The sequence below is a fragment of the Diaphorina citri genome, unplaced genomic scaffold (genome assembly GCF_000475195.1).
Source record: "Diaphorina citri unplaced genomic scaffold, Diaci psyllid genome assembly version 1.1 scaffold295, whole genome shotgun sequence".
Classification (NCBI taxonomy): Eukaryota; Metazoa; Arthropoda; class Insecta; order Hemiptera; family Psyllidae; genus Diaphorina; species Diaphorina citri.
In genome coordinates, this window is record NW_007377731.1 from 227,625 (window position 1) to 240,943 (window position 13,319).

The window sequence follows — 13,319 nt, forward strand, 5'->3', positions numbered from 1 at the left end:
CAGTGTTGATTTGGTGGGTCTTCCAATGACTAACGTTTCAAATTAGGGCATTAAATATATCAATTTCAGTAGTAGGTACTCGTATTGTGATAACTTCTAAAGATTTGTTCGATTTTCTCTGCTTTCCTAGGTTGTCTATCATCTGGAAAATGTGGATGGAGATGAGAAGGATTTGTTTTCAATTTCCACCGTCAACGGGAAAGGCGTCATCAAGCTCATTGGTAAACTGGACTATGAGAATAAGTTTCTTTACCAGCTCAAAATTCTGGCCGTGGATCGATCTAACAACGATAGGGTGAGTTTCACTTAGGGTATGATTTCATTCCGAGATTCCGAGATAATAAAAAAAAAGAGAACTCTGAGAACGTATAGGTGGTACACGTTCAGTGTTTTCAATAATAGAAAATGAGATACCTACAACAAGAAAATGTCATAATACCTAATTTAATGGTACAGTTAATTTTTCCTAACGGAAGATCCAAAGACACAATCACGAACCCTGGACCTCGGCCTTTACTGGTGCCATAATACCCTTCACTTTGCAACCTGTCTGACATTCAGAACTGTATTGCAAATTCATCGTATGACCTTTTATATTTCTTAGAACACCTATCACGACCGGGTTCTTTCCTGATATGGTCTACGAAATGATGACCAAAGGCGTCCTAGCTTACTAATCTTCCGAGGAAAACTGTCTTTCCATGTCTTGATTGGGCCATTTATCATATAGGTCGGATGAAATATAAGTCAACTTTTGTTTCTTCATATTTTCAGAGGAATACAGGCACAGCTGCCATTCTAGTGAAAGTGCAAGATGTGGAGGATCAACCACCCGAGTTTGTGGCAGTCAGCTCCGTAACCAGAGTCAGTGAAGATGTACCAGTTGGAACCTCAGTATTGCAGGGTAAGATAGCTATAACTGAAGAGTAGGCAGGTTGTATCATTTGCTCATATTGATCCCAGACTGTTCCAATTAAGGATCACGGTCCTCCCCGGAAAGTCAAAATTTGACAGCACTCCTAAGAGATATTATACGTTTTGTCGTTGCCTAACGAGTTCCCTATTAATTTCAGTGAAAGCCGTAGATGGGGACCGGGCTGTCACCTGAAATGTCACATGTTTGGATACAGTATTCCTTTGAGTAGATATTATTTTCTTAGCGATCTTAAGTAACCAAGGAATTCGATATACCTAGATGCTTGTAATAAGGAACCCAGAAAAATGATCATCGGTTTTTCAAACTCACCTGGATGACAGTGCTACCTCCCACCAGATCCTCAGACACGGTACATTGGAGATCTTTCGTTTTCTCTTACCGGTGTGTTTTCCTTCACATAAACTTGACCAGGATCTAGGAGTACAGGTGGTTTGTTGTTCACATCCTCAATAGCAATGTCTACACTGACTTGACTGTGTCTTTGTTCTCGTCCAATGCCTCCATCAATAGCTAGCACTTCCAAATGGTACAATGAGGTCTTGTTCTCTGTGAGATCTGGGTCTAGGTTAGCACCTGGGGAAACTCTAATGATCCCAGTGCTAGCATCAATGATGAATTTGTCTTGGGCACCAGACTGGATTCTGTACGCGACCAGATTGTTAGGGGACGACGCATCCAAGTCAATGGCTGTCACCTGAAATGTCACATGTTTGGATACAGTATTCCTTTGAGTAGATATTATTTTCTTAGCGATCTTAAGTAACCAAGGAATTCGATATACCTAGATGCTTGTAATAAGGAACCCAGAAAAATGATCATCGGTTTTTCAAACTCACCTGGATGACAGTGCTACCTCCCACCAGATCCTCAGACACGGTACATTGGTAACTCCCGTGCTCAAACTGGGGACTATTATCGTTAACATCCTCCACATAAATGTTGACTAGAACTTTACTGCTCAGACTGGGCACTCCCAAATCTTGAGCCTTAATGTACAACTTGATGCTACGACTATTGACACCTAAGCGATCGTTCTGGATTTTGGCAAGATGTTCGAAGTCGATAGCTTGCATTGGTTTGATGATACCTCGCACTGGATCGATTGTAAAGTTGAAAGATTTGACACTTGTGTCGATGATACTGAAGTAAATGGCACTGTTATCGGTTCCTGGAACAGGCAGAGGCATTGCTTTTTGACATGCACAATATTCTTTAACGCAAATACAAAATACAGTGAAAATTATAATTATAAGTAGCTAAAATTACAATCTCGCCATTCTGTTATATTTCATAAAGGTCCAACAAATCTATCAAAATGCGGAGTTTAACAACTATGCTAGATCAATCTAGAACTCACCATTTTGATCCATATCCGTAGCTTCTACAACTAACGGTGTCTCATATTCTGTTATATTTCGTAAAGGTCCAACAAATCTATCGAAATGCGGAGTTTAACAACTATGCTAGATCAATCTAGAACTCACCATTTTGATCCATATCCGTAGCTTCTACAACTAACGGTGTCTCAAATAATCATAAAAAACCTACCTACTTTATATTCAAATGTATAGTGCCTACCTTTAATAACAACTGACCTGAGAAAGGATTTTTAGAAGATTCAGGTTGCTATCAAATAAAATGAATGTTAAATCAAAAAGTACCTATTGAATTTTCTTTGAAAATTTCAGTGATCAATTTCACCCTCATCGCCAAAGAGGTTGTGCAGAAGTTCCCCAAACATAGCATGGTTCCTGTGACCGTCCTGATTCGAGATGTCAACGATAACTCCCCAGAGTTCAGCAAGCAAGTTTACGATGTGTCCGTGGCTGAAAATGCCGTAAAAGGCACAACTGTGGGCAAAGTGCAGGCATTTGATGAAGATACAGGCATGTTTGGAACCGAAGGCATCCGATACACGGGTCTGGGAGGCAGTGTGGCTGACATGTAAGTACAAAGTTTTGTCCAATCTTACTGAGAAACACAATTTTTTGAAATATTTAGAAAACGGCTTCACCGAATGCAAAAAGGAAAAGTAGAAAATGTGTTCAAAGTCCCTGTAGAAGAAAACTTACCCACAATCTTAAAGGTAGAAAGGTATTAATAAAGGACGCGATGGTTTTCAGTGACAAAAAAGTTGGTTCCGAAATTCTGAATGATATGTCAAAGATTAAATTCCAAACTTTATTAATTCAGCGGTTACTCTTCCTATTCCAGGTTGAAGTTGGATCCAATATCCGGAATCCTTACAGTGAATTCCGACATGCCACTCTTTGATAGAGAACAGGCGGCCCGCCATTTCGTCACGGCAGAGGCCCGGGATGAACTGGGCTATGGAAACAGGTAAGTCTAGAAAAAAGTAAGCCCCATTCTTGTATTACTTGATGATAATATTGACATAGAACAGAACAAAAGATCCGATCGCATACCTAATAATCTGCACATCTGCAGTAAGATAAGCCCTTGGCATCATAACTCACTAGCTTCTCACTAGTTTTACATATTCTGGCAAATGTTTCAGGAATACGGTTCAAATCATCATCAACATTCTGGATAAAAATGACAACGCTACTCGAATTAAGAATGAAGCTTCGTTGATGATCTTCTGTGGTGTAATCTCAAAAGTTCCCATGTCTCCTTCGATAAACATTTGGAATGTCCCATTTTTCCCCTGTGAAATTAGGAGGGAAATAGGTATAGTAGAAGTCATTTTCTTAAAGGTACATCTGTCTGTCTCTCTGTCTGAAGGAGCAAGTAATACGAGGTTGAGTGCCATCCAAATTCTTTTTCGATAGTGTAAACCAGCAGCATGTTAGGCCAGCCACTATCAGGTAGCCCTGACAGGCGGACCTGATGAGGTGTACCTGTCAGTTCTATACCTGATAGTGGCTGGCCTTACTCACCTGATCATAATCAAACACTTGAGGCACCACACCACCCAGAAATGTGACCGGAGTATTGATCACAGAATTCTCATGGATCTCGGCCACGTATCTTGGACTTCGGAAGGTGGGTGTCTCATCATTCACATCCGTTATGATGATAGTCACCTCCGTTTTGGCGGTGGGCGCTGGCTGAACCGTTTTCGATTCTTCAGTAACCTGAGGAAGAGAAGATTGTTTGAAGGAAATTCGTCATTCACGTCCGTTATGATGATGGTCACCTCCGTTTTGGCGGTGGGCGCTGGCTGAACCGTTTTCGATTCTTCAGTAACCTGAGGAAGAGAAGATTGTTTGAAGGAAATTCGGTAAATTTCTGGGTTTTCTTATTTTATAATGCCGGCCTTAAATCCGTCTGATGAAGAGGTTAAACCCACTTTACTGGCACAGGAAAACGAATAATACGATATTTGAAATTTGATATCTCTAGTCTCTTGTATAGGCCACACAATTTTTGAAAAAATATATTCTTAAATACATATTTAACAGCTAGAGGACGAAAATACAGGAATGAATGAATACTCCACATTCTCCTAAGCTGGTACTTACCTTGATTTCCAAAATGTAGGGGTTTTCTTATTTTATAATGAGCCAGAGATCCGGACAGCAAACCTTAAATCCGTCTGATGAAGAGGTTAAACCCACTTTACTGGCACAGGAAAACGAATAATACGATAATTGAAATTTGATATCTCTAGTCTCTTGTATAGGCCACACAATTTTTGAAAAATATATTATTAAATACATATTATTTAACAGCTAGAGGACGAAAATACAGGAATGAATGAATACTCCACATTCTCCTAAGCTGGTACTTACCTTGATTTCCAAAATGTAAGCCCCGTTGTTGCTGGTGGCACTTTCCCGGTCCAACTCTTTCAATGTAAATATGTTTCCCGTGTTAGGATCAATATCGAAAATGCCCTGACTGCCACTTGAGATTGAATATAGTATCTTGTTATTGATTCCACGGTCCCCATCTACGGCTTTCACTGAAATTAATAGGGAACTCGTTAGGCAACGACAAAACGTATAATATCTCTTAGGAGTGCTGTCAAATTTTGACTTTCCGGGGAGGACCGTGATCCTTAATTGGAACAGTCTGGGATCAATATGAGCAAATGATACAACCTGCCTACTCTTCAGTTATAGCTATCTTACCCTGCAATACTGAGGTTCCAACTGGTACATCTTCACTGACTCTGGTTACGGAGCTGACTGCCACAAACTCGGGTGGTTGATCCTCCACATCTTGCACTTTCACTAGAATGGCAGCTGTGCCTGTATTCCTCTGAAAATATGAAGAAACAAAAGTTGACTTATATTTCATCCGACCTATATGATAAATGGCCCAATCAAGACATGGAAAGACAGTTTTCCTCGGAAGATTAGTAAGCTAGGACGCCTTTGGTCATCATTTCGTAGACCATATCAGGAAAGAACCCGGTCGTGATAGGTGTTCTAAGAAATATAAAAGGTCATACGATGAATTTGCAATACAGTTCTGAATGTCAGACAGGTTGCAAAGTGAAGGGTATTATGGCACCAGTAAAGGCCGAGGTCCAGGGTTCGGAATTTCAAAGTTCATCAAAATCGGACCAGGCAATCGCGAGTTAAAGCGGAACAAATAAACACATAAATAAACAAACAAACATCTGAATTAAATGCAAAACGGTCGAGTTAAAACATAGACCTTCACTTCCTTCGGTCAACAAGTTAAATTGTCTAGATATGTGTAGGTATATTACGTTCAGTAATAGGTACCTGTAGCAGTTTGTTTTCCTTTGACTCCGGCCAAATCTTCAACGATCAGTCCAAGTTTAATCGTCTCCACTTTTTCCCGATCAATTCAGGGTTCGTGATTGTGTCTTTGGATCTTCCGTTAGGAAAAATTTACTGTACCATAAAATTAGGTATTATGACATTTTCTTGTTGTAGGTATCTCATTTGTTATTATTGAAAACACTGAACGTGTACCACCTATACGTTCTCAGAGTTCTCTTTTTTTGATTATCTCGGAATCAAATCATACCCTAAGTAAAACTCACCCTATCGTTGTTAGATCGATCCACGGCCAGAATTTTGAGCTGGTAAAGAAACTTATTCTCATAGTCCAGTTTACCAATGAGCTTGATGACGCCTTTCCCGTTGACGGTGGAAATTGAAAACAAATCCTTCTCATCTCCATCCACATTTTCCAGATGATAGACAACCTAGGGAAACAGAGAAAATCGAACAGATCTTTAGAAGTTTACAGATCGAACAGATCTTTAGAAGATCGAGCAGATCTTTAGAAAATCGAACAGATCTTTAGAAGATCGAACAGATCTTTAGAAAATCGAACAGATCTTTAGAACAGATCTTCGTATCTACTACTAAAATTGATATATTTAATGTCCTAATTTGAAACGTTAGTCATTGGAAGACCCACCAAATCAACACTGAGGTTGATACTGTAATGGCAAGCCCTGACTTAACTGAGGTTTATCTTGTCTAATGAATTATTCCCGTATCAAAGTGTTTACGTGTGTTCATATTTATAGTCGACGGCCGTCGATCGCTGTAAATCGACGACTATGTTTGGGAACACCTTTCGAAATTCCCTACCTGTCCATATGGTCCTTCATCAGCATCCGTTGCTTCCAGCGTTCATTCGATTCTTCACTGCGATCATTTGCCATTCACTTGATCACTTGATGTCTGACTTTGAAAAAATATTAATTTTGATTTGTTTGCAATGTACATTTTTTATTTGTTTTTCTCGGTCACGATGTTTAGAACGATTTATACTGCTAGTGTCCAATACATTTCTCAGAACAATATACATCTCGTTAGTGCAAGCATCTAAAATTGGAATGATGGAATCGTTTCTTTTGTGTTGGATTCTTATTTGGGTCAAACGCAGATTGATAGATCCAATAAGCTATAAAGTCCATTATAAAATATCTAGCAAGGTGTAAGGCTATTTCAGCAAGGACCTTGGACAATCAGATCGGTTCTTGTTTCTATCTGAGAGTTCCGATTGAAATTCAGATTAACAAGATCGAAACAATACCTAAGTACTTATGAAAGGTAGATGCATGATACTCGTGTTTCCCTAAATCCTTGGTCAACCTCGTTTATGCAAATAGCACAATAGCTGATAGGAGTGGTTATGAATGAGATTTCTTTTTGATCAGGTCCGAATGAGCGAATCCGTAATCCTCTTTCTCGATAAGCTAATGCCTATTATCTATATGTATTCTCGCAAAAGTTCAAAGAACTGAGGCATGAGTGAGTAGGTACTCTTTTTGCATCATGCTACAAAGGTTCATCAATCTTTACTTGCGTTAAAGTTCCGACATATTTGAGATGACTACACGCTATGACTGTACCTCCCAGACCGATCTATTTACCAGAAGTTACATGTGTATTTACATGACTTAATGTACAATAAATTATGTATATAGAAAAAGAACTATGTAGGAAATCAGTTACATACATTCATACATAAGTACATATAGATACTCGTAGAGTTTGTACTAGATAGCTTTTGTTGCAATTTTAGTGGATGTGTAGCTTGATGCACTTCATCGATTTCTCGCCTATGAACCCTCTTACATTACTGTTCAAATTTTGCACGAGTCATGATAGGATGGAGTGTCAAGAAACTTTTCCATTTTCTTTAATATTGACTCTGGTGTCTCAATGTTGCATGATAGCCCATCACATGCATTGCATGACATCACATCAATGTCTAAGCAAAGCTTCTCCGAGTTTTTTCAACCGTATCTCTCGATTTACAAAAGTCTGTTCAGGTTATAAATACAAAACCTTTCAAAGTTTCTTTCCTTTCTTGAAAAGTGTTGCATCAAAACTCATTAAATATGCATAGAAGGTTTTAAAAGTGAATGTTACACTAGGAGAATCTTCTTCTATGTTATCACTTTCAAAGTACTTGGCACAGCCATTGTTTCAAGTACTTTTAGTTCTTTAGATGTCTAGTTCTTTAGATCAGCAATCTCGTTTTCGCAATGGATAGATAAAATCACTAAAGGTTGTTGCAATAGTGATCGATATACCAATATATCAAATAATCTCACTTGGTATACAGTTTGGTCAGGTCTTTATTCAACTTATGTTGGAGTTTTCGCTTTTGGTACCAGAGATTTATCACATGCTCGTAAGTAATCCCAATAAAGTCACAATCGTAGAGATTACCTTTAACATCACATTGAGATTTTCAATCCGTATGACATCGTGTCCATGGCCTTGAACTCCAAAGGTCAGAACATCTCCATCAGGATCTGCCCCTCTCAGACGATAGATAAACGTTCCTGGAACAAAAGCGATAAGACCATTGGAGATATTAGTTGTCAATTTGGTATGGAAAACAGCAAAATGGTTGCTGCAAAAGTTTTCTAGTTATCGAATGATAGACAACTACCTACCAGGACTCTTTCAACAAGTCTTCCAGATTTCGTGTTCCGCTTATTCGATCCCCGGAAAACGTAAAATCAGAGATTTCCGACTTTTTGCGGTTTCTTTTCTTGTAGGTAGGTATTATCATTATTGTTTCTACACTCTGAATCATTTCATTATTTTTCTTAGGTAGGTACCTACTTCCTTTCTACTGAACAAGCTCGAGAACTATTGCCCTATCTCAATAATCATGCCATTATATTCACGTAATTATCACCTACACCAATCGTGCTGCGTGTACCCAATGATTGACACCACAGTGGCCTTCTTTAACAATACATACGAGTAAGTAGGTATTCTAGGAATACAATATTCTGGAGCAAAATCCTATGCTCTCATATTTTCCCTTCACCACAGAATCCAGAACCTTTGACTTGGAAGATAGCTCTCAGAGCGCTAAGCTGGCATCAAAGATGATGAAATGAAAGGTAAAAAAAGGTTTCTGCAAAGTTGCAATATATCGTTAACCTTTCCAATACATCCATGCTGCAACGTTTACTAGACCTATGACAACGATGTGCGAGGTGCACTTTGGATCTTGAAGTTCTACTGATGTATAGCTCTTATTTTCATGCTAGGGTGAATCGTGCACGTCAATTACAGGGTGAATAATCTGAAGATGGGAAATGTCTGATAATAATCCACTGTAATGAAGGATTTAGCGACAATAGTTAAAGAAAGATCAGCGGATCTCCACAAAAGTATAATTTGACCAATAATTCCCTGAGCACGTCTCAATGTCTTGGAATACAAGAAGAAAAGCAAGGTTTTTCTAGGTGAATGGTGGCATTTTGAAGATCGCTGACTGCAAACTTGAACGTACGTTTTAAGTAGTAGGTAGTAGATACTTAACTAGCACTTAGATATCTAATTAGAACTTCAAGAAAATGTACTGTTTATGTAGGTAGTTACCTACCTATTTATTGTTCCCACCTTGAAATTACATTTAGGTCAAAAATCAAGTACCTATTACTACATAAAAGCAATTCCTACATAATACATAAGAGAATTGTTGGAAAACGTTTTCACCTTTCCATAAAGTTTTGCTGGAGTAAAATTCAAGGCAATGAAAACTGTAAGATTGTTACTGAGTTTTCCAATCATATCTTTATAAAGAACCTCTCTTAGGTCGAGGATTACTGAGGTGTATTAATTGGTACATACCTGTAAAAAACCTCTCTTAGCTCAGGAATTACTGAGGTAGATTAACGAGTGATGGTAATAGCTAATGAGAGCAAATCCAGGATTGACCTAATTTGTAAGATTGTTATTGAGTTTTTCCAGACATATCTTTTTAAAGAACCTCTCTTAGGTCGAGGATTACTGAGGTGTATTAATTGGTACATACCTATAAAAAAACCTCTCTTAGCTCAGGAATTACTGAGGTAGATTAACGAGTGATGGTAATAGCTAATGAGAGCAAATCCAGGATTGACCTAATACCTCACAAAAGGATTGAACTCGTTGTAGTGTTAATCCGATTTGGTAAGTAGAATCCGAGCTAGAATCAATATTATGATACAACTGGCGATGAAATAATGAATCCCGAAGAAGAACATACAACCTGCAATGTAACTCCTAATAGGGTCTCCCACAGTTACATACCTAACTACAGCTGATGTGAAATTTATGATCTAACCACCATCACGATTGACTAGCGTATTGTTTTCAAAGCTTTGAACTTAACTTTTGTCATTTTCAAGACGATAACTTTTATGGTTCAATTTTCATTTAATTACAAAACTACAACAGGTTTTGTTTGGAATGTTTAGATTTATGTAGGCACTCAGGGCTCAGAGAATAGGAACAAAATGTGAAGGATTGGAAGGCATGTTTACTTATGGAAATGTACCTATGTTTCCCCATGACTGAAAAGCTTTTGCACTAGGCAATCATGGTCTTTTCGAAAATACCGAGAACGTAGAAATCAGTTTAGAGTCTAAACTTTAGACGGAGTGTATGAGAATGTATGCCCACTCGTGGTACTTTTAATCATTTGCATTTATAAAAGTACATTGTTCTGAAATTCAAAATCTATTATGAGCAAAGGCAAATGGCCCTAAAGGATGCAAAGCTTTTGCACTAGGCAATCATGGTCTTTTCGAAAATACCGAGAACTTAGAAAACAGTTTAGACGGAGTATATGAGAATATATGCCCACTCGTGGTAGGTACTTTTAATCATTTGCATTTATAAAAGTACATTGTTCTGAAATTCAAAATCTATTATGAGCAAAGGCAAATGGCCCTAAAGGATGGGTTAAGCTTCTAAAAATGTACCTAACTTGACTTACCTGCAGGTGTGTCCGGTCCTTCTTTGAGTCGAATGACGATCTCGGTTTGTTCATCGATGATAAATCGCGGCGCCCGATTTCCACTCACACTAGAGTCTACCAATATGGCGGACAGCAGAAGATAAGTCCCTATAAGCAGCACGTGTTTTTCCTTTACCCTGTTGACACCAGCATTCAAAAGATTGATCATTCTTCCTGCTGCAGACACTCATTTAGAAGTTGTTGACACTCAACATTCTAAGAAATCCGTTTGGAAACAAAATCCTTGATGGTGATTTAGTTTGAAGGATATTGAACTTGGCATTTTGATTAATGAATGGAACGGTTCACATATCTGCAACACAGAAATCAGAAAAGAACTTATTGTTTTATAACATTATTCCTTGGAAATTGAATTGAATTCCTTGGAAATTAAGTGATTTAGGTACCTAAGATTGGAACGAAAATAAATCTATGAAAAAGAACTCATTAGGACTGAACTTATTTTAACAGAAGTTCAAACAGTTTTGCAAATTGGTTTCGATCATCAGGTAGGTACACACAGCTCTGGAAATCGTATCTCGATCATCGATCGTGATTTTGATTTAAATCAGGACTTCTATATTTTTCTAGCACTATCATTACATAAACCCTATACCTAGTGGAATCTCGTTTGGAAACAAAATCCTTGATGGTGATTTAGTTTGAAGGATATTGAAGATGGCATTTTGATTAATGAATGGAACGGTTCACATATCTGCAACACAGAAATCAGAACTTATTGTTTTATAACATTATTCCTTAGAAATTGAATGATCCAATCAGAGGTGATTTAGGTACCTAAGATTGGAACGAAAATAAATCTATGAAAAAGAACTCATTAGGACTGAACTTATTTTAACAGAAGTTCAAACAGTTTTGCAAATTGGTTTCGATCACCAGGTAGGTACATATCTCTGGGAATCGTATATCGATCATCGATCGTGATTTTGATTTAAATCAGGACTTCTATATTTTTCTAGCACTATCATTACATAAACCCTATACCTAGTGGAATCACTAGAAGGTAGCTGGTATATTACTGAATGACTTGCTATAGGTGAGTGAACAGTTTTTACTGTGTGCAGGTTAGTTATACGTAGAATCTTTTAGTTCCTGTTTAGGTAAGGACTTCGTTCAATAATAATAGGACATAGCAAAATTATGTTTTCTTATTGTTTGGTTGTTTATTCTGCTCAAATATGTCTGTTTACCATTTGATTAATTTGAAAACACAAATATCTTTTCAAATGTGCTTTGAGAAGGATTTTAGTTCGGTCACGCTTTTGGATATTTCCTTTACATATTATGTTTTCTTATTGTTTGGTTGTTGATTCTGCTCAAATATGTCTGTTTCTGTTTACCTTTTGATTAATTTGAAAACACAAATATCTTTTCAAATGTGCTTTGAGAAGGATTTTAGTTCGGTCACGCTTTTGGATATTTCCTTTACAATCAAATTTATTAATCTCTATTATAATATTCAAACGTTGAGAGCCGGTTTCTCATGTCAATCAGCAGGAATTAGGTTTATCCCGATCCGAAATCCTTTCATCAAATCAACAAAGATCTAAATATTATTTGCAGAGTAATATTTTCATTTGATTCTTCACTGCGATCATTTGCCATTCACTTGATGTCTGACTTTGAAAAAATATTAATTTTGATTTGTTTGCAATGTACATTTTTACTTTCTATTACTACAGTATAGCGAGCTATACTAGTAATGATTACTTTCTATTACTACAGTATAGCGAGCTATACTAGTAATGAAAGTATTGCAATCGGTCCAAATTTTCAAAATCGGGAAATGGGTGGAAATATCCGTTTTGGGGTCCCCTGATTCCAAAAAAGTGGTTTTTAGCCCATGGTCTGTACGTAACGTACGTACGTACGTACTACAGGTTTAAATGGGAAAAAGTAAATAGTTGTGAACAAAATATCTCAAGAACGGTTTATCGTAGAGAAATGAAATTTGGTATGCTATCCCGGCATGGTCCAAGGACGCGACTGTAACAATTTGGTAAAAATCGGATAATCACCCATCCAGATATTAACCAAAGTAATTGTTACTTAACCCTCATTTCGGGGGAAATGTTGAAAAGGTTGGGAACAAAATATCTCAAGAACCGTTTGTCGTAAAGCGATGAAATTTGGTATGCTATCCCAGTATGGTCCAAGGACGCGACTGTAACAATTTGGCAAAAATCGGATATGCTACTTTTAGTACTCTCTGACTTACAGTTGAGAAGTTGCGGGTTCGATACTCCCCTGTGTCAACAAATTTCCCTTTTATTACATTTATTTTCTATTTCTTGTCAAATACCTACGTATTCTGCAAATGTAATAGAAAGTCGTGTGATGTTCACACCAGATTTTTATTTATTTGTTTTTCTCGGTCACGATGTTTGGAACGATTTGTGCTGCTAGTGTCCAATACATTTCTCAGAACAATATACATCTCGTTAGTGCAAGCATCTAAAATTGGAATGATGGAATCGTTTCTTTTGTGTTGGATTCTTATTTGGGTCAAACGCAGATTGATAGATCCAATAAGCTATAAAGTCCATTATAAAATATCTAGCAAGGTGTAAGGCTATTTCAGCAAGGACCTTGGACAATCAGATCGGTTCTTGTTTCTATCTGAGAGTTCCGATTGAAATTCAGATTAACA

The 13,319-nt window shown here is 37.6% G+C and overlaps 1 protein-coding gene across 1 annotated transcript in view; it reads right to left on the reverse strand.

The window, feature by feature from the left end:
- Window positions 1-10,961, reverse strand: part of LOC103507197 (cadherin-23) — a 58,368-nt gene extending 47,407 nt beyond the window's left edge. The window contains exons 1-11 of the mRNA XM_026822120.1: window positions 10,628-10,961; window positions 8,074-8,189; window positions 6,481-6,522; window positions 5,922-6,086; window positions 5,035-5,164; window positions 4,693-4,865; window positions 3,838-4,035; window positions 3,481-3,605; window positions 2,639-2,904; window positions 1,774-2,105; window positions 1,317-1,631 (exon numbers count right to left, since the gene is read on the reverse strand). Coding sequence (XP_026677921.1) covers window positions 1,317-1,631; window positions 1,774-2,105; window positions 2,639-2,904; window positions 3,481-3,605; window positions 3,838-4,035; window positions 4,693-4,865; window positions 5,035-5,164; window positions 5,922-6,086; window positions 6,481-6,522; window positions 8,074-8,189; window positions 10,628-10,817 — 2,052 coding nt within the window. The 5' untranslated portion in view covers window positions 10,818-10,961. The remainder of the gene's footprint in view (window positions 1-1,316; window positions 1,632-1,773; window positions 2,106-2,638; window positions 2,905-3,480; window positions 3,606-3,837; window positions 4,036-4,692; window positions 4,866-5,034; window positions 5,165-5,921; window positions 6,087-6,480; window positions 6,523-8,073; window positions 8,190-10,627) is intronic.
- Window positions 10,962-13,319: the final 2,358 nt, after the last annotated feature.